The 18584-nt window shown below is 47.3% G+C and overlaps 1 protein-coding gene across 1 annotated transcript in view; it reads right to left on the bottom strand.

The window, feature by feature from the left end:
* Positions 1–18584, bottom strand: part of LOC127051023 (NACHT, LRR and PYD domains-containing protein 3-like) — a 60061-nt gene that overhangs the window by 19302 nt on the left and 22175 nt on the right. Inside the window, exons 4-6 of the mRNA XM_050952812.1 lie at positions 15359–15529; positions 11049–11219; positions 3260–3433 (exon numbers count right to left, since the gene is read on the bottom strand). Of these exons, the coding sequence (XP_050808769.1) occupies positions 3260–3433; positions 11049–11219; positions 15359–15529 (516 nt within the window). The remainder of the gene's footprint in view (positions 1–3259; positions 3434–11048; positions 11220–15358; positions 15530–18584) is intronic.

Genomic DNA, 18584 nt, shown 5'->3' with positions numbered 1-18584 from the left:
TATTTGAAGTGGGGTTAATGGTGTGTATGGGGTCCCAGCAAATTCATTTCCACCCTCCCTAACTCCACGACTAAGGAGCCTGTGTTCTTGGTTCCCACCTGTCAAGTGCTGCCTCCGCTCTGCCTGCCCAGACATGGCTCATTGGAGCTTTGAAGATTTGACAGAGACTCTTCTGCTCTCAGTCATCCCTCAGTGTAAGCCCCAGAACTGCATCACACACGGACCCAGTATGCTCCCTCTGTGCCACAGCAAACTCCTTCTCCCAGCAGCTCTGCCCTGCGTGGAGGGAGCTGGGCTGCACACTCTTTGGTTTTGGAAGCAGCACCCTTCCTTCTCCTGCTTCTCTTTCTTCCTTCCCCACAGGCCATCTGGACCTGGATGAGAAGTTGCCTGAAAATGGAAATCCCTTCCCACAAAAAAATTTCCATTTTTGAAAATGTTCTGCCCCAAATTGGGGCAAAAATTCAAAGTATTTTAGAGGAAAGGACTTCCAGAAAAATTAATTTTGGGAGAACCAAAATGATTCCCTAGTTGTCTGCCTGGCGCCAGGGCTGCCTGGCTTCACAGATGCCTGGAAAGGAGACTGGATGGGAACCTGGGCAGACTAGGAGAGCTGGCTATTGAGCTGAGTACCCAGTAAGCCTAGGGTCCAGCTGTCTCTCCAAACAGAGAGGCTGAAGCTGATTTCTCCATACTTTTTGCCACTGTTGTTGGGTCGTGTGACTTCCAGGTCACTCACTGTGCCTAGTGCAACAGCAGCTGGGAGATGTACATGGCTGCAGTTCTGCAGAGTGGTCACCTATTCTAGAACCCTCTTGACCAAGGCAACATTGAAAACCTGAAAGCGATTCAGTTCGGCTCTTGGCAAGGAAGCTGTCAACTTTTGCAAGTGCCCTACATCCCAGGCCAAGAAAAGAAGCTGCCTTTACATCCAGGGTTAACCCCAAAAGTTCTCAACTTCTCTCCTGTTGCTGTCACCTCTGTCTGGGCAGGGACCTACGTCTCTCTTCCTCTTGACCACGGGTTTGGACAGCCCCCTTGCAAGTTATTGTGCCTGTCCCAGAAGGTCTGACCAAGAGTCCTGCCCCTGTGCTTTGTTTTCTCTCACAGTCTGTGGCCAGTATGTGGCTGCAGCTACAAGTAACCAAATAACTCTGTATCAGAGAGGTAGCCGTGTTAGTCTGGATCTGTAAAAGTAGCGAAGAGCCCTGTGGCACCTTATAAACTAACAGACGTATAGGAGCATGAGCTTTCGTGGGTGAATACCCACTTTGAAGGATGCATGCATGAAAGCTCATGCTCCTATACATCTGTTAGTCTATAAGGTGCCACAGGACTCTTTGCTGCTTTTACAAATAACTCTGGACTTAAACAAAAACCTCCTATGAACCTGTTTATTTCACTGATACGCTCACTTTCTCCTTTTCCAAGGCAGAAGCTCACTGTCCTGCCATGATGGCATCAAAGGAGCTGGGTGCACATACTCCCAGGGCCGGTGCAACCATTTAGGCAACCTAGGCGGTAGCCTAGGGCACTGGCATTTGGGAGGCACCATTTTCTTTGGCAGCGACCACGGCGACCAGATCTTCGGCTGCCCCGGTCACCTCCAGCATTTAGGCGGAGGGAGCTGGGGCAGGGGAGAGCGGGGAGGGCTGCCTGCAGCAAGTAAGGGGCGGGGGAACGCAGGGGAACTCCCTGCCCCAGCTCACCCCTGCCCCGCCTCTTTCCTGAGCAAATCATGACCGCTTCACTTCTCCCGCCTCCCAGGCTTGCGGCGCCAATCAGCTTAGGCGCTGCAAGCCTGGGAGGTGGGAGAAGTGAAGCAGCCATGGCGTGCTCTGGGTGCTCGTGTGCAGAGCAGGGGTGAGCTGGAGCGGGGGGGGCCTCAGGGCGGAGGGGAGGCTCAGGGTGGAGGGTGGGGAGCTGCCGCAAGGGGGGCACCTCAGGGTGGGGGTGAGGGGGGAGGGAAGGGCACACGGTGGAAATTTCACCTAGGGCGCGAAACATCCTTACACTGGCCCTGGATACCCCAACCTAGTGAGTGACACAAGCTTCCTCCTTTTGAGGCATCTGTCAATCCGAGTGTGGTGGGTGGTGATGTAGGAGTGATCTGTCACTAACACAGCCTCCAGAGACCCCTTCTCTGCAGCACATTAGATCCAAAGCTGGTGGGCGATGGGCACTTCACCAGGTTCACAAGGCCATTGTTTCACCTTGTGCTCTACTCCCTACAGTGTATTTCCCCGTGAGTTCTCTAGTCTACTGTGACGATGGCCTAAGTAATGGAGCTTCCACCCCTTCCAAGGGGAGACTAGTTCATGGACTATTCCAGCAGATCAGTCAGAGCAGCACAGACATGAAGCAGACACACTTCACCTGTGTATTTTCCTTTCCCACCCACCCCTCATATCACCCTCAGTGAGTTACTCATTTCCCACCCTCCTCCGAGCTATGAGGGAGAGACAGGGCAGTTGCCACCAGGGAGAGAAGCCATCGTCACTCTCTGCAGGGCTGTGGGGGAGAAGAGGCCAATTGTCACTGATGGTGGAGAAAAAACAAAGAGCCCTGAGACGAGTCCTGTCCACCTACATACTGACAGGCAGAGCTTTGGGGCCCTGCTTGGGGGCTGGTGGGGAGAGATGGGGACAGAAGCATCTCAGCCCTCCAGCCATGGGTATGATGTTCTGGGGAGAGAACAGGGGTCCCTGAATTAGGGGTTCATGGCTCTAACCCCAAACCTCCAATGATAGACAGCAGCTGCAGTAAAAGGCAGCTGATTTTGACATTCACTTTGCTGTTGCTTTTGGGGCAATTTTTCAAGAAAGCTCGGCATCCAATGTGGAAGGCTTCAAAATCTGGGCAGAAAAGTGTCCCTAGTTTTAAAGTTAATACATAACTTTAATCACTTTAACACCTTTATCTTTAAAATGGGCTGTTAGTGGAAGGGTAAGAGAGTGCTCTTTTTAAAAAAAATGCCCAATATTAAAGAATTGGTTTAAAAAAAATAAAATATTTATTCTCCCAAGACCGGGACTGTGTTACCAGCTGTCTGCTGTGGGCCCACCTTTGCTTAATATTTCCATTTTCCAAACAGGGCAGACTGGGTGCGTGATGTGAGCCATTGACAATGGTGCTGGAGAGACATTGAACTCTGTACTTTTCCATATACTTACAGGGGCAGACACCAGCTACAGCCCCTGTGAAGTGCTTTACATAGAAGTCATCTGAAAATACACAGAGGAGACCAAATATTACTTACCCTAGTATCTGTAATTTGCAGTTTGGATGTTTCAGTCCCTCACACAGCAGCTGAACTCCAACGTCTCCCAGAGAAAAGTTATAACTGAGGTCCAGCTCTGTCAGGCTCTGGCTGGTGCTGAGAACAGTGGAGAGATGCCCACAGCAAGTGCCTGTGAGACTACAAAATCTCAACCTGCAGGAGAGACAAATGCAGGGCAGATAACATCAGAGAGTGAACAAGGCTCATCACAATTGACAGGTGGCCCTGCCCACCAGCTCCTTTCCTTGATCAATCAGCATGAGGAATAAGCCAGAATCCAGCCCTAGACGCTGTCCTAAGCCCCATCCCTTGACCAATGAGAACCATGTTTGAGTGTGACATCCTATATTAGCCCCACTGCTTGCACTATAAAGATGGAGAGAGAGAGAGAGGGAGAGAGAGAATTTTCCAGGAAGGCTTCAGGAGAGGGTTAGGAGGAGGAAAATGGGGGAGATGGAGGCAGAAGTTTAGAGGCTGGTAAAAAGGTCAGAAGAGAGGTTAATTGGAGGGTAAAAACAGACACTACAAAACAATGAGGAAAAAAGAGTCAGAGAGAAAAGGAGAGAAGAAAACTTTCAAGCAGAGAAAAACTAAAAATAGTAAAGGGTTGACCTAGTGGCACTCTGTTGCATTATTTTATATCAAGTTTGATGCCAAAATGTTACAATAAAATACACACTCATGGCATGTGGCCAACCCCAAAAGTTCCAAAATCATGAGTCAAGCTCCAAAAAAATCACAATATTAGCTTAAAATTCATGAGATTTTTTTTACAAATACATTTTTGGTTCTTTTTCTTTGTCTTCTGGTTTTTGAGACTGGTTTTCAGGCTCTCTCTGCAACCACAAGGGCTAGAAACTTAGTTTTCGTTTTCAAAAAGTGAGGGGCTCACTTATTCACATGACTCCAGGAGCTGTGACTTTAAGAAAAACCATCAAATATCAAAATTTGTGATAAAATCATGAGATAGCAACAATATTATATGTAAGCAGAGTCAGGTTGAGCTCTACCCTACCATCTGGTGGTGAATTGTGGCGAGTTGTGCAAAAGAATTTCAGGGGCTGATCTTGTTTGCATAGCCACACCCATTCCACCTAACATGAGCCCACAGCAGCCCAAATGGTCACTTTAGCTGCTGTGGGATCCCCAGTTTCTCTGTTATTGGGGCAGGAAGAATAAACTGTTGTTACCCTGATTATGTGAATCAATGACAGTGGAACTGTTTTATGACAAAGGGACTCACCATCAGCTAAGTAGCATTCACTAGACATGGGTTCCAAAACAGTGAATTGAGAGAGAAGTTGGCTATAGGTATTTGTCTGAGTGCTCTGAAATGCTAACTTCTCTCTTTCTCTTTAAAATCAAGTGTAAGTAATCTCATGGTCTACCTAAGGCTATGATCAAGTGTCTTGATGTTTTTGGTCTTCAGATGAAAACCTTTTCTATGTCTTTTAGACCTTGAAGTAAAAATATCATTTAAGTTATATAAGAGCTAATTTTGATTTTACTAGAAATCTGGTTATAAGCTGCTGAGCTGAATTCACTTTGGGCCAATGGTGCACCAGCACTGAGGCTCCCCTACTACAAGCTGAAGTCACGGAAAAGCTAAAATTACTTAGTGTTGTGGGGATGGGGGGCTGAAGATATATTGCTGAGTGGCTGATGGAGCAGAGCAATACGCAGGACAGCTGGTGGAGTGGAGTGGTGAGCGGAGCATTTCATGGGATAGGTGGAGTGGCTGGTGGAGTGGCTTGTGGTGAAGGCTGCAGCAGAACCCCACAGAAAGGCGGGGCAGTCAGCCTCAGATCATGTAAGGTGCCCCTTAACCCCCCCGGAACCCCCTCCTTTTCCACCCAGGCTGGGAGGTAAAACTCTGCAGATAAAGTTTTGACCTCTGGGGATGCACTGACCAGGGACAGAGACTTTGGGGGTGTTGGACTGTTGGGACTTTGGGTGATTTTTTGGGTTGCTGGACTTAAGACCCTCAGGGGAAAAGGACACTGCCAAACTTACTTGAGGGTGGGTCTTTTGCTCATGGTTTGTGTTACGAATCCTGTTTCTGGTGATTCCCCAACATAATGCTGCATTGTTTCCCTCCTTTATTAAAAGAATTTTTCTACACTCAGACTCCGTGCTTGCGAGAGGGGAAGTATTGCCTCTTAGAGGCCCCCAGGGGGTGGTATGTAATTGTCCCAGGTCACTGGGTTGGGGTTCAAGCCAGTTTTGCATTATGTTATTGAAACGGAACCCCTAGATACTGAACCAGACCCTTGTTGCTGCCAACTCAGATGGGCAGAAGGATTACATATATATCAGACTACATGATTCCATAGGACAATGGGGTCTCTGTAGCTTGGTTAGGAATGGTAAGTGGGTATGGGAGTCATCTGTCCGGAGATTAGAGGAATAGCCTGATTTTTGTTTACCTCAAAATCTTTACTGTAAAATAATGGGTTTTCAGTCCTCCTTTAATTGCAAATCTGAATGCAAACTTAATTATAGAATTGCTAGCACTGCCTCCACAAGTTTTTCCTCAGTATTGATGCTAGGTTTTAGCATACTTCATGCTTGCAGCTACCTGAAATAATCATATATATCTAGGAGTGGATGGTTTTGATGCACATCTGTTTTCGCAGTACATTACCTGATGCACTAGCAAATTATCCTAGCACAGAAGTCCAGATGAACACCAGCTGTGCTCATATTATTGATTATTTTATTACATTATTTTTATTGCACAGCATTCTGACTTTGAAATGTATGAAAAGCTTCTAAAATACTGGAAATTGCACCTAACTTTCAAAAATATCTGGGTGGCGGTGGCTAGTTCATGCCACTGATCACTGCTGCCTGTGCTGCCACAGCTAAGCTACTATTTCTAGTGCACTAGTGTAACCCTTCTGCCCCTCTGAGTTGGCAGCAACAAGGGCCGGGTTCAGTATCCAGGGGTTCCATTTCAATAATGCAATGCAAAACTGGCTCAAGCCCCCACCCAGTGACCTGGGACAATTACATACCACCTCCTCTAGGAGGCAATACTTCCCCTCTCGCAAGCACAGAGTCTGAGTGTAGAAAAATCCTTTTAATAAAGGAGGGAAACAATGTGGCATCATATTGGGGAAACACCACAAACAGGATTCATAACATAAACCGTGAGCAAAAGACCCACCAAGTAAGTTTTGGCAGTGTCCTTTTCCCCATAGGGTCTTAAGTCCAATCACCCCAAAGTCCAACAACCCAAAAGTCTCTGTCCCTGGTCAGTGCCGCCCCAGAGTTCAAAAGTTTATCTGCAGAGTTTTACCCCCCCTGCCTGGGTTGACATGAGGGGTGGGGCACACAGGGTGTTAAGGGGCACCTCATGTGGGCCAGAGCCAACTGCTCCACCTCTCCATGTAGTTCTGCTGCAGCCTTCCTACGACCGGCTCTACTCCACTCACTCTGTGCTGCTCTAGCCTTTCTTGCAAACCGCTCCACCCCACTCGTTGTTCCGTGGGCTGCTCCAATCATGCTGCAAACTGCTCCACTCTGCCAGCCACTTAGCGATAGATCTTCAGGCTCCCCAGCTAGTTAATACAGCACTCAGTGATCTCAGCTCAATAAGTTTAGTTCTCTTAGTGATTTCAGCTTGTAGTAGGGAAGCCCCAGTGCTGGTGTACCATTGGCCCAAAGTGAATTCAGCTCAGCAGCCTCTAGATGGATTTCTACTGGAATCAAAATTAGCTCTGCTCTTCAAGAGGGGAGAGAGACAGAGATATAGTTAGCATTCCAGGCCCTCAAAAAAAAACAACAAAAAACAACAAAAAAAAAAACCAACAAAAACTAGTGCCATCAAGTACACACACTAGTCCCCAACCTTTCTCAATTCAGTGCATTTTGGTGCCCATGTCCCTTGTCTAGCGAGTGCTACTTAATTGATGGTGAGGGTCTCTGTCATAAAGCAGTCTCATAGTTCCTCATTCATATAATCAGGGTGACAACACTTTATTCCTCCTGCCCCAATAACAAAGAAATTGGGGATCCCAGAGCTGTCAAAATAACCATCCCAGGCTGCCGTGGGCTATGCTAGATGGGGTGGGTGTGCAAATGCAAACACCTGAAATTCCTTTCCATACTCCCTGAAATTCACCACCAGATGTCATGGTAGAGCTCAGCCTGACTCTGCTTACATCAGCAAAGATCAGAGCTAGCATAAATGTGTGAGTTACCCAAGCAAAAATGCAAAGGCCATGAAGAGCTGTGAGGAGGCGAATTCCTGCAACCCCCCTCATGGATACATACTTGGAACAGTTAGCCCATGCCACTGCTCATGCTACCATAGCTACATCACTATATTTAACACGCTGGGTCGATGAGAGCTAGTGCAAGTGTGTCTGGTCACTCTGGGAATCACTCCTCCAGCTCTGAGTGCAGACGTAGCCTTCATGTGGGCAAAAGACTGTGGGAGTCTCTTATGGATATGAGACTTTTTCACCTCAATCCAAGATTTACATGGAAGACACACAAGAAATACAAGCCAGCCTCTGGAAAGCATTACTCTAGGCACCAGCCACCAATCCAGTGCAACTGAGTTTCAGCCACAGCACACAAAATCACTACAGACACAGACACACCTCAGGATCAAAGCTCATGTTGAACAAAGCAAGGTTAGTGGCTTAAAAGATGTTTATCAGCTTCAGTTAGATCCCTGACCTGGTCTGCATCACCAGAGCCTGGTTATCTGACACAGCAGGCTGGGAGCTGGATCATTTCATCCTTCCAGCTGACACAGGGCCCTACAGACCCAGACTAGGCAGTTCCCGGGGCAGAGACCCAATTTTATTGCCACCCAGCTTCAAATGCAAAAGAAGCTCCTTTGTAACAAAATCCTCTGAGTGCATCTATTTAATCTGAGAGACCAATGACAAGCCCAATAAGACATTTCAATAGCACAGATCTATTACCTACTGAGAGCTCAAACTTTCTGGAGGAGCTGACAGAGACACTGACTGACATGGTGATGCAGTTCCTGAAACTCCTCATTCTTGGAGGCTTAAGTATTCACATGGACAATACACCTGATCCAATGCACAAAACTTTCTATTTGCCCTGTTCTCCTTTGGATTCTCAAAGGCAGTCTCTAGGCCTTAAACACACACACAGTTGGTCACATCCTGACCTTTATAATGAACGTGGATCACTCTCTGATGCCAGTCAGATTACTACCTCCAAAAGAGAAATAACATAAGAACGGCCATACTGGGTCAGAGCAAATCTCCATCTAGCCCAGTAGCCTGCCTTCCAACAGTGGCCAATGCCAGGTGCCCCAGAGGGAATGAACAGAAAAGGTAATCATCAAGTGATCCATCCCTTGTCACCCATTCCCAGCTAATAGCCATTGATGGACCTGTTCTCCATGAATTTATCTAGTATTTTTTTAACTCTGTTGTAGTCTCAGTCGTCACAACATCCTCTGGCGAAGAGTTCCACAGGTTGACTGTGCATTGTGTGAAAAAATACTTCCTTGTGTTTGTTTTTAATCTGCTGCCTATTAATTAATTAATTAATTTCCAGGCAAGAAGGTCTTAACATCATGATCCATCTAGAGAACTCTTTGATTCAGTTAGACCCACAAAGCACTGAATAGCCCAGCAGCGAAGGACTAGAAAAACCAGTAGACATCACAGTCACTGACTGACCATAGCCATGAATACTTTGTTTCTGAAGCACTTTCTTCCTGTATGGCCATCACAGAGCTTTGTGGTTTCTTCTTCCTGTGACAGATGATGCAAGAAGGCAAGAAAACCCAAGTGCCAGTGTTGAGAACACTTAAGAAGAAACAGACGTCTGAACAACAAAGTCTTCTTTGCCTGCTCCTTGGCCATGGAGGAGACCAAGAGATCCTCATTCTTCTCTTCCGTAGCAACCACTAAGGCTTCGTCTATGCAGTTGGACTATGCAGTTCGGACTATGGGGGTGTGAATTGCAACAACACAGCATTCTGGTGCATGCAGCTTCCCAATGTGGACAGTACTAGTGCTAACTAAGAGGTACCTAGCTTGTGTTAACATAGTCCTCTTCAAACAGGACTATGTTAGCACGAACTAGGTACATTTTTGTTTGCACCTGCATTGTCTATATGGGGGAGTTACAGCACAGCACTTTGGTGCATGCTGCACTTCACACCCCTGTAGTCTGAACTGCAGGGCTGTGTAGACAAGCCCCAAGTCACACCCCACTGAACTATTTTGGATTGTCAATAACATTGCTAACCTGGATGCCTCCTAGCTCCAGAGCCCAGCACCATTCGGCCTCAGGAACTGTACGCACTTCACGGAGAAGATCTTCCACATCCAGGATGGCCTCTATGGCCATCAGGGACAACACAAAACCCTCCTCAGAATTCTGTTCATTCACAAAACAGGAATCCTAGACATGCTAGAGGAAATCTGAGCCTCTGCCCACGACTCCAATCCTTGATCTCTGTGGCTAGTGCATGGCAGCAAGAGCCTGGGGGGGGCGTGCCTGGGGCAGAAGTGACGAATCCATCATTTCCGGGACTGACCCGTCACTTCTGGGACTGATTGCACTGGCCAATTCCACTGGCCCACAGAGCCCCCCAAAGTGCAGGACCTGGAGCGGTCTCCCCGATTCACCATACCCTAGGAACGGCTCTGAGCAAAAGCATCTAGAACCCCTACTAACAAATACTGTCATTGTCTGCTTTTGAGGACAGAAATCTGCTCCCCCAACCTGGAGCATACAGTAACCTGGCCAGGACTTAAGAGTTCATTGCTTAATACAACGAGCCTTACAAGCGAATGCCCAGTATCATCAGGTCTCCTGTTTCTGAGCAATCTAGTCAAGCAGTTACTGAACAGTTGCATCCAACTTCACTTGTCAATTGGCAATATCCAGCTGGGTTTTAAGCCTAGACACACAACAGACATGGCATGTCAAGGCTGATGGAGAACCTCCTCCTGTCCACAGGCGAGAGGATTTTTGAAGCTTTTTACTGTCAGGGTTTGCAGAATGGGGACAAAGCCTACTCTTGTTAGAGTCAACAGTAAAACTTGGAGATGGGGTTTGGGAGCACCTTAGTATCGGGATGTTGTGTGCAGCAAAAACTGCTTTCAACAGGCTGAACGATGACGGGAGGACATGGGATGGAGAACTGTGAAGATTCAATGGCAGCCTGGGTATAGGTGAGGGGATATGAGGAAGTAAAAATCAACAGGGAGGTCACAAGCCTGGATGGTGGGGGAGGGTCAAGGACAGAGAGAGGAGCAGGAGGGGATCAAGGCAGCAGGAACTGACTTAAATGAATCTTATATTATTTTGTCTCCAGTTGGCTCAGTGGGGTGGGAGGTGAATTCCCTCAGCTGTGTAAATGCTTTGAGATCCTCAGTTAGACGGTGCTCTAAGAGGGCATGTCATTCGGCTTCAGGGATAGAGACTGTGTCCATGCTCCTCCCATCACCTACCCTACAGAGCAGGGAAGAGGGATGAGAATTGGACGCGGGGGTGACTGCAGAGAAGGAGAAATTGTTCACAGAGGGATCAGAGCTGTCCTGAATTGCAGGTGGTGATTTTCCTTCACTGCAAGGGTCCTCTTGGGTAGTGCCTTCTTCTTGCTCTCACATGTTTGGGGGTGGGGAGAAAGTGTCCCAAACTGAGGCATTAATAGGAGAGACTAAAATTTTAACCTCACCAGGTACCTGCAGAAAGTTGATCATACCCCATCACACCTCCTGCCAAGGTCTGTATATAAAGGAAACTGGTCAACACTTACACTAGTCTCTGCAGTTTGCAATTCGGCTGTTTCAGTCCTTCACACAGCAGCTGCATTCCCAAGGCTCCCAGCTGATTATCACTCAGGTCCAGTTCTGTTAGCAGCTGGTTGGTGTTGAGAGCGGAAGAGAGCTCCCCACAACAAGCAGCTGAAATTTCACAAGCCTTCAATCTGCAGGAGATAGATGCACAGATTAGAGAATGAGCACATCTGTCTATCCAATCCTCTCCTCTCAATTGAAGTTCCAGCGTGGAAAGCCAAGAAGCATTTACCATAGTCCCCATGACCCTTAATCTAAGGATTTGCAATGTATCAATAAACAAATGCATAAAGACCGGTGTGGAAAATGAAGAATAAGGGAATTGTATAGGAAGCCAGTTGTAAATTAGAGTTTCTCTTTCTTGTAGACTAAAAGTCTCAGTGCTTTAGAAAGAAATATGACCCAGACCAAGGAGACTATGACCAAAATAGACAAACTGAAGATACATTGTCCTCTTGTATCAACCTAGCTGCATTTACACTAGGGGTTGAATTTTTAACTTATTTTTATTTTTATTGACTTTTCCACACCTATGAATCTTGTAGCTATGTTGACCTAAATTTTAAGTGTACACTAGGCCTTAAATGCGATGGCTAGATACTGAGGGCTTGTCTATACAAAGACATTGACCGGAATAGCTCCCTGTGTGGACACACTCTTCCAGAATCAGTCACTTTTCCTTTAGAACAATGACTCTGCTTTGCCAGCTATTGGGAGTCTCATCTGTTGCAAGCTGCAGAGTTGTCCATTAGCAGCCTGGGATCTCAGAGGCATAAAGGTGGTTTAAATCCACTTAGCTCCACCCTCCCTCTGGAATGTGAGATCTTTGCTGCACCTCTTAAAATCTCAGCAATTAATCTTAACCTTGGTGTTGGCAGAAGTGGGATTGTAAAAGAGAAGTTTACACTGGGATCCTTCTATAGGCATCTGTTATGTCCATTAGCCTGTGTTCCACAAGTGTGCGTTCAGCTAAGCTGAAGGTGAGGGTAGAGCATGGCTGCATTTTCAGTGGGCTGGTGAATCCCGAAATGCGGCTGTGAAACCGTTCAAAACTTTTTCTCGGTGAGCTTGGAGGGGCCATGGGAAGTGCCTAGCTTCTATTTGCCAGAAGCTGGGAATGGGTGACAGGAAACAGATCACTTGATATTGCCTGTTCTGTTCATTCCCTCTGAAGCACCTGGCATTGGCCACTGTCTGAAGACAGGATACTGGGCTAGATGGACCTTTGGCCTGACCCAGTTTTGCAGTTCTTATGTTCTTATGTGGTGTAGCTGTGAGGAACCCCAAATATGGGCCTAGTGTATGAGAAAGGGGCTCTACACATCCATCAGCAGCATAGTAGGCTCAGAGAGGTGTGAAGTGGCCCATTCATCTCAATGGGACATTCTCAGCTGAATGAGAACACCTCTTGGAGATGAAAACAGCCTGAAACAATAGCTCCGAGAGGTGTGAACTGCTCCATTCATCTCAGTGGGAGTTCTCATCACCCCATTCCGTCAGGTATTTAGCATTACGGTTTATACATGGGAGGCAGGAAGAGGGGCTCAGACCCCCAGAAGTTTCATACATAAGTAACATAGACTGGATCTGGCCCATGGGCTGATTTAGTGTCCCACAGACAAAAGGAAGTTTCTGGCCCTCATGGCAACAGAGATCACCAATGTGAGCCAGGTTTGTAACTGATGCATTGAAGTCAGCCTGAGTCTGCAGAGAGCCTGAAGCAATGACTTATGAGTGGGGACTCTCCTGTCCCCCCAGTAATCTGACTGCACTATCAACTTTATTGCTCGCCAGTGAGATTTCAGTGCCAACATCAACTACTGAATCAATGATCATTGTAGTGGGTGGAATGAGGGGGTTAGGGGATGGGAGTGAAGCCTGCTGGGTTGGGAACAGGAAGTTGCTGCAGGGAAGGAAATACAGAGAACACACAGGAGACAGCAGAAGAGAAAGCAGAAGAGATGATAGAGGAGGAAGAGAAACCAAAGGCAGAAAAGCAATGGGCTTAAAGGTGAAAAGATTTTTGCACTGATGATGAATGCAATAGTAAAGCACTAAACAAACAATAAATAGTAACAAAACATTTAGTTACTACATAAAGGCCATATTCTCCGCTGGATCTCTGACATGAGGGGGGCATTCCACTGTGCATCACAGAGAGAATATAGTATTTATAGCCTGACCTAAGGACCATAATTAACCATTGAATTCAGCCCTTTTCAAGTGATTTTGACACCCAGGCCTTACATGCTGGAGCATCTATGTACCTTTCTCATGAACACTCTGTGGAGTTTACAGTCAGTCCTGCCTCTCTAATGGATCTTAAGACTGTGGCCACCTTCTCTAAGACTATGACATGGTTATCAAGTGGCATATTGGTTACTGAAAAATTAGGCCCATCAATTGCTGGAATGTCACTGGTACCTGACGTAACCCAAAGAGCCTTGTCCATTATTAGAACAGCTACTGCAGTGGCTATTGTGACAATAGTGACTAAATGCTTTTCTATTACCCAGAGGGGCTGTGTGTCAAAGGTCTTTCTACAAACTGGTGCCTTCTCTCTGCTGAGAATAGTTTCACCTCCTGCTGTGAGTACCTCACAGGCCAGACACACCTCAGCCAGGCACGAGCTGAAAACAGTGAATGTTACAGTTCATATGGTGAGTTGGGCTACTCAAAAGGTGCACAAGGGGCGGGGAGACCACAGGAAGCCTTGTTTATAGGTTGAGCGTAATAATAGCTGCCTTTTATTCGATGTAAAAAAAATAATTGAGCTACCTTATGGAATAGACAGCTGAAGCCACTACAGGCCTCTGCCCAAAACACAGGCCACGTGCATGGCTGGAGCAGGAGTTCACCATGTGGCACAAGGGGGTTCCATGACGATCTGATAAACCCCGGGCAGTGGGTTGATTTTGTCTGTGTGAGAAAAGAACAGACAGAAATACTACAGAGCGAGAGACAGAAGGGCAGAACAAGGCACCCAAACAAGCACTGGGGATGTTTCCCTAAGAAAAAGCCCCGAGAGAGCTTGTGGCAGATCCGTGCTGCTGAACGAGGTGTGAGCTTTGAGCAAAGAAACTACCTCCTGTTTGAGTCTTCCTGTGTTTGAGGAAACGGGACTGGGTGCATTCTTCATAAACAAAACTGAATCAAAGATACCTGGATCCATCACCAATTTGTCCTTCTAGCAAACAATACACAGGACACCAAATTTTGGCTAACTGCTCAAGTCAAAAAGGAGTGACACCTCCCTCTCCTTGTGTCTTGTGCTGGATCCCCCCATAAACACAGTGTCCTTCTTTCCCTACGTTAGGGGCAGAAGAATCACTGAAGGATGAAGGGAAGAGCAGAAAGGAGCCATGATAAAATACACCTGTATATAATGGCCAGCAGAGGTGACTGGGTAAAACAAAAGAACATGCTGCACCTCCTGAAGGCGGGTTAGCTGCAGGCAAATCCCCCTCCCTTGGCACATGAAGGAGTTACAGGAAAAATTCTTCCTTCCTGAGACGGAATCTCTCCCACAGTTCCCCTGAGACGCACACCACTCCCAGCATGGGAATGTGTCTATAAGGGATAACTAGGAGATTTAAGGTCATTAGGCTCCTGGGGCCTCTTGTGCTTTTATTAGTTGTGAATCAAAATAAGTGTAAAATTATTTTAAAAATCATTAAAATGATGATAAAGTGGGGCTTTTATCAAAGCAATTAAGTTTCTGCATTCGTTTTAAATGCCAGGGACACATTAGGAATCATTTATATATGATGACTGATTCTTCAGATTCAGGGGGATTGGAACTACTGCTCCAATATGTGCCCATCTTTATTGATAAATTCCATTTACCGAACATGACAGGCTAGCAGACTGTTGGGAGCCACTGAGACACCAAGGGCTGGAGGGACACTCAATGTTCAGCCTCTTCGGGTATGTCTATCACTGCAGCGAGTCCCAGGACCTGGATTAACTGATTTGGACTTGTGCTACAGAGCTAAAAATAGCAGCGTGGATGTTCCTGCTTGGTCTGGAACCCTGCTCAGGGGATGGATCTTAGAGCTCATGCTCCAGCCTGAGCAGGAACATCTATGCTGTTATTTTTAGTCCTGTAGTATGAGCCTGGATCAGTTGATCTGGGATCTGAGACTTCACTGCTGTGGGTCTTTTTTGCAATGTAGACACCCCCTTCATGTACCTGCAGGGAGCCAACATCTTACACCATCCTCACGCTCCATGAAGTCCTTTACGGAAAAAAAAAAGGGTAAATACTCACCCTAGTTTCTGCAGTTTGCAGTTTGCATGCTTCAGTCCCTCACACAGCAGCTTCACTCCTGATTCTCCCAGGCTGTTTCCTGCCAGGCGCAACTCAACCAAGGTCTGTTTGGTACCAAGAATAGAGGAGAGATCCTCACAGCAAGCAGCTGTCAAATGGCAATCAGAAAACCTGCAGGAGACAGGTAAGCAGAGAGGAAAATGAGAACTTCTGTCTGTAGTCCCTGCCGAGGGTTTCTAGAAAGATTATTTTATGTGAGAGTGGGAGGGGGGAGGGGGAAATCACAGAGCTGTAGTAATGGATGGTGGGGATCACATGGTCATGTATGTGGATTTCAATCCACATCCTTCTGTAGCTCTCATTGATCCTGTATTCCACATATGAGTGTTTTCTATCCCTGAGCAAACATACTTGGGCATCTGATAATAAGAAACTTTATTATGAGTGAGGAAAGGAAAGACAGGGATGAGGAGGGGAATCTCACTGGGAATTAGCAGCAAAGAATCCTGTGGCACCTTATAGACTAATAGACGTTTTGGAGCATGAGCTTTCATGGGTGTAAACCCACTACTTCAGATGCATGTGGTGGAAATTTCCAGGGGCAGGTATATATATGTAGCAAGCAAGCTAGAGATAACGAGGTCAGTTCAATCAGGGAGGATGAGGCCCTGTTCTAGCAGTTGAGGTGTGAAAACCAAGAGAGAAGAAACTGGTTCTGTAGTTGGCTACCCCTCTGATACTTGTCACTGGGAATTAATGCCCTCGCTGCTGCACTGGAAGGTCTATTATAGTTTTGTGGATGGAAAGAGCCTTTTCTTCTCTCTTGCTGCATCTTTTCAATTGAGGGCTCAGCAAATAAGTCACTATCTATGGTAGACTTAAACATTCAGGATTCAAGGATGGCTCCACTTTACCAAGTCTCAAGTCCCACCCCTCTCTTGATCATACCCTAGAAAAGGCTGGAATTTCCCTAGAGATCCCAGGCTCAGAGGGCACCAGACAGAGGGAGGTCTGTCTTTGCCACATCCCTGAACAAGAACCTACCAGCCTTCTGCTGATAGCCTGGAGAATAGATAATGTTAGCAAGGGGGGCTCTCTCCACCTCCGGGAGAAGAATGCTCCTGTGAACCTTGGTACCAGCTCCTGGTGACACAGGCACTGGCATATTTCAGAAGAGACAAGGGTTCTATAACCCTCACAGCCTCATACTGGCCAGGCCAGGTATGGCTCACAGCTCTGGTTCAGATGGCCAAAGCTGACTGCACTGGGCTGACTGGGCATGGGGCCACATGCAGGAGCAGGGGGCTCATGTCCTCTTAGAGTCATATCAACCCTCTACCAGTGGAAAGGGGTTCTGGCAGGGTGCAAACAGGTCCACATGGCACCCTCTATTATCCTCACAGAAAAACAGTTTGACTGACTCCTTCATCAGCCTCTCAGGAAGTCCCATCCCTGCAGCCCTAATTATCTGGTTCATATGGGGCTTGACACTTCTGAAATCCTGTGTCAGAGAGATGTGTGTGTGTGTGTGTGTGACTGTACAAAATTACAGAGTTCATTTTGTATTAGTTGTTGAATACATGTCAGAACTTGCCCAGGACAAGCCAGTGAACAGCATTTCCTGAGCAGGAAAGGTGCTTGACAGCCAGTTGAAGGACTGTCACTGAGGCCATGGCTACACTGGCGCTTTATAGCGCTGCAACTTTCACACTCAGGGATGTGAAAAAAACACCCCCCTGAGTGCTGCAAGATACAGCCCTGTAAAGCCTCAGTGTAAACAGTGCCGCAGCGCTGGGAGCGCGGCTCCCAGTGCTGCAAGCTACACTCATAGAGGATGTGGAGTACGTGCAGCGCTGCGACGACGCTCGCACTTCAAAGTGCTGCCACGGCAGCGCTGCTGCGGCAGCGCTTTGAAGTTTCAAGTGTAGCCATACCTTGAGAAGCCATCAGGACTATGCTCTGGAGTCTTTGACTGTGATTTTCTCAACTTCTGGCCCACCCCCATGGAACAGAAGGGCCACAGGCAGGGCAAGCATGACTACGAGAGGGTGCAGGGGCAACCCAATGGGTCACATGGCAAGGGGACAGAGACCCCAGAGCTGCCCTGTGCAGGGGATGGGTATGACCATCATGACATGGAAGAAGGATGTACAGGAGCGAGAGAGGGCAAGAGGGACTGTGCCCAGCCTGAAACCCTGACATGCCTCAGACTCGTGGGAAGGGCCCAATAAGACTCAGGGAGGAGGGATCTCAGGACTTCTGTTGCTTTTCAAAGACCTGTAACTCCTGAGTGCTTTGAAGACAAAGTCTCTGATTAATAAGCCCCTGTGCCAAGCCTGTGTTCCTTGCTTTCCTGCCACATTATCCCTGAAGGTGACAAACTAGAAGCTCAGAGAGCCCACAACCCAGGTGGAGCGCTGGAGCAGGGTAAGAGTCTGACTGGAGGCAGGACTTGGGAGATCTCAGACACTCATTTCAGGGTCTAGCGCCTCACATTCCAAGGAAGGACATCAGACAAGAGGGATGAGGAATGACCCCAAAAATCCAGACCTGGAAACAGGGACTAGACCATACCCAGGCTCACTTGGCTTAGAAGCAGGTGTCACCCAGTGATTGGGCCCCACTCACAACAGCCTGGCAATCCTACAGAGTGGTACTGGGACAAGTTGTAACACTTCCATTGCCCAGTGTCATGGGATAAAGCTGATGAAACCTCCTTTTGAATAACTTGGTTAATGGAGCTTAATTTCCTTACACGGAAAGTCATTTTCCTACCAACAGTGATTCTGGCTCAGAATGAACAAGCTTCGGGCTCATGTGACTGGTCCATCGTGTCACATTTTACAAAGCTAAGGTGATAGTATAGACTTCTCTGAGATTCCTCCCCAGTGTGTCTTGAACTTACTAGTCTGTCCATCCTGACAATTTTTTCCCTCATGCCTGCATGCCCATCTGAGTGGGGCCTTTCCCCAGGGACTCAATGTTCTATTTGGGGCAAATTAAAGCCCTTGGAAATGCCAACCAACATTTTAGGAAAAAAACACCTTTATTTCATTTGACACCAATTTGACACATTAGCTCACAGACTTTAAGGTCAGAAGGGACCATTATGATCATCTAATCTGACTTTCTGAACAACACAGGCCACAGAATCTCACCCACCCACTCCTGTAACAAACTCCTGACCCAGGGGTCCCCAACGCAGTGCCCGCGGGCACCATGGCCC

Source organism: Gopherus flavomarginatus, chromosome 5, assembly GCF_025201925.1.
Source record: "Gopherus flavomarginatus isolate rGopFla2 chromosome 5, rGopFla2.mat.asm, whole genome shotgun sequence".
NCBI classification, from domain to species: domain Eukaryota; kingdom Metazoa; phylum Chordata; order Testudines; family Testudinidae; genus Gopherus; species Gopherus flavomarginatus.
This window is presented reverse-complemented; position numbering and strand designations above follow the sequence as displayed.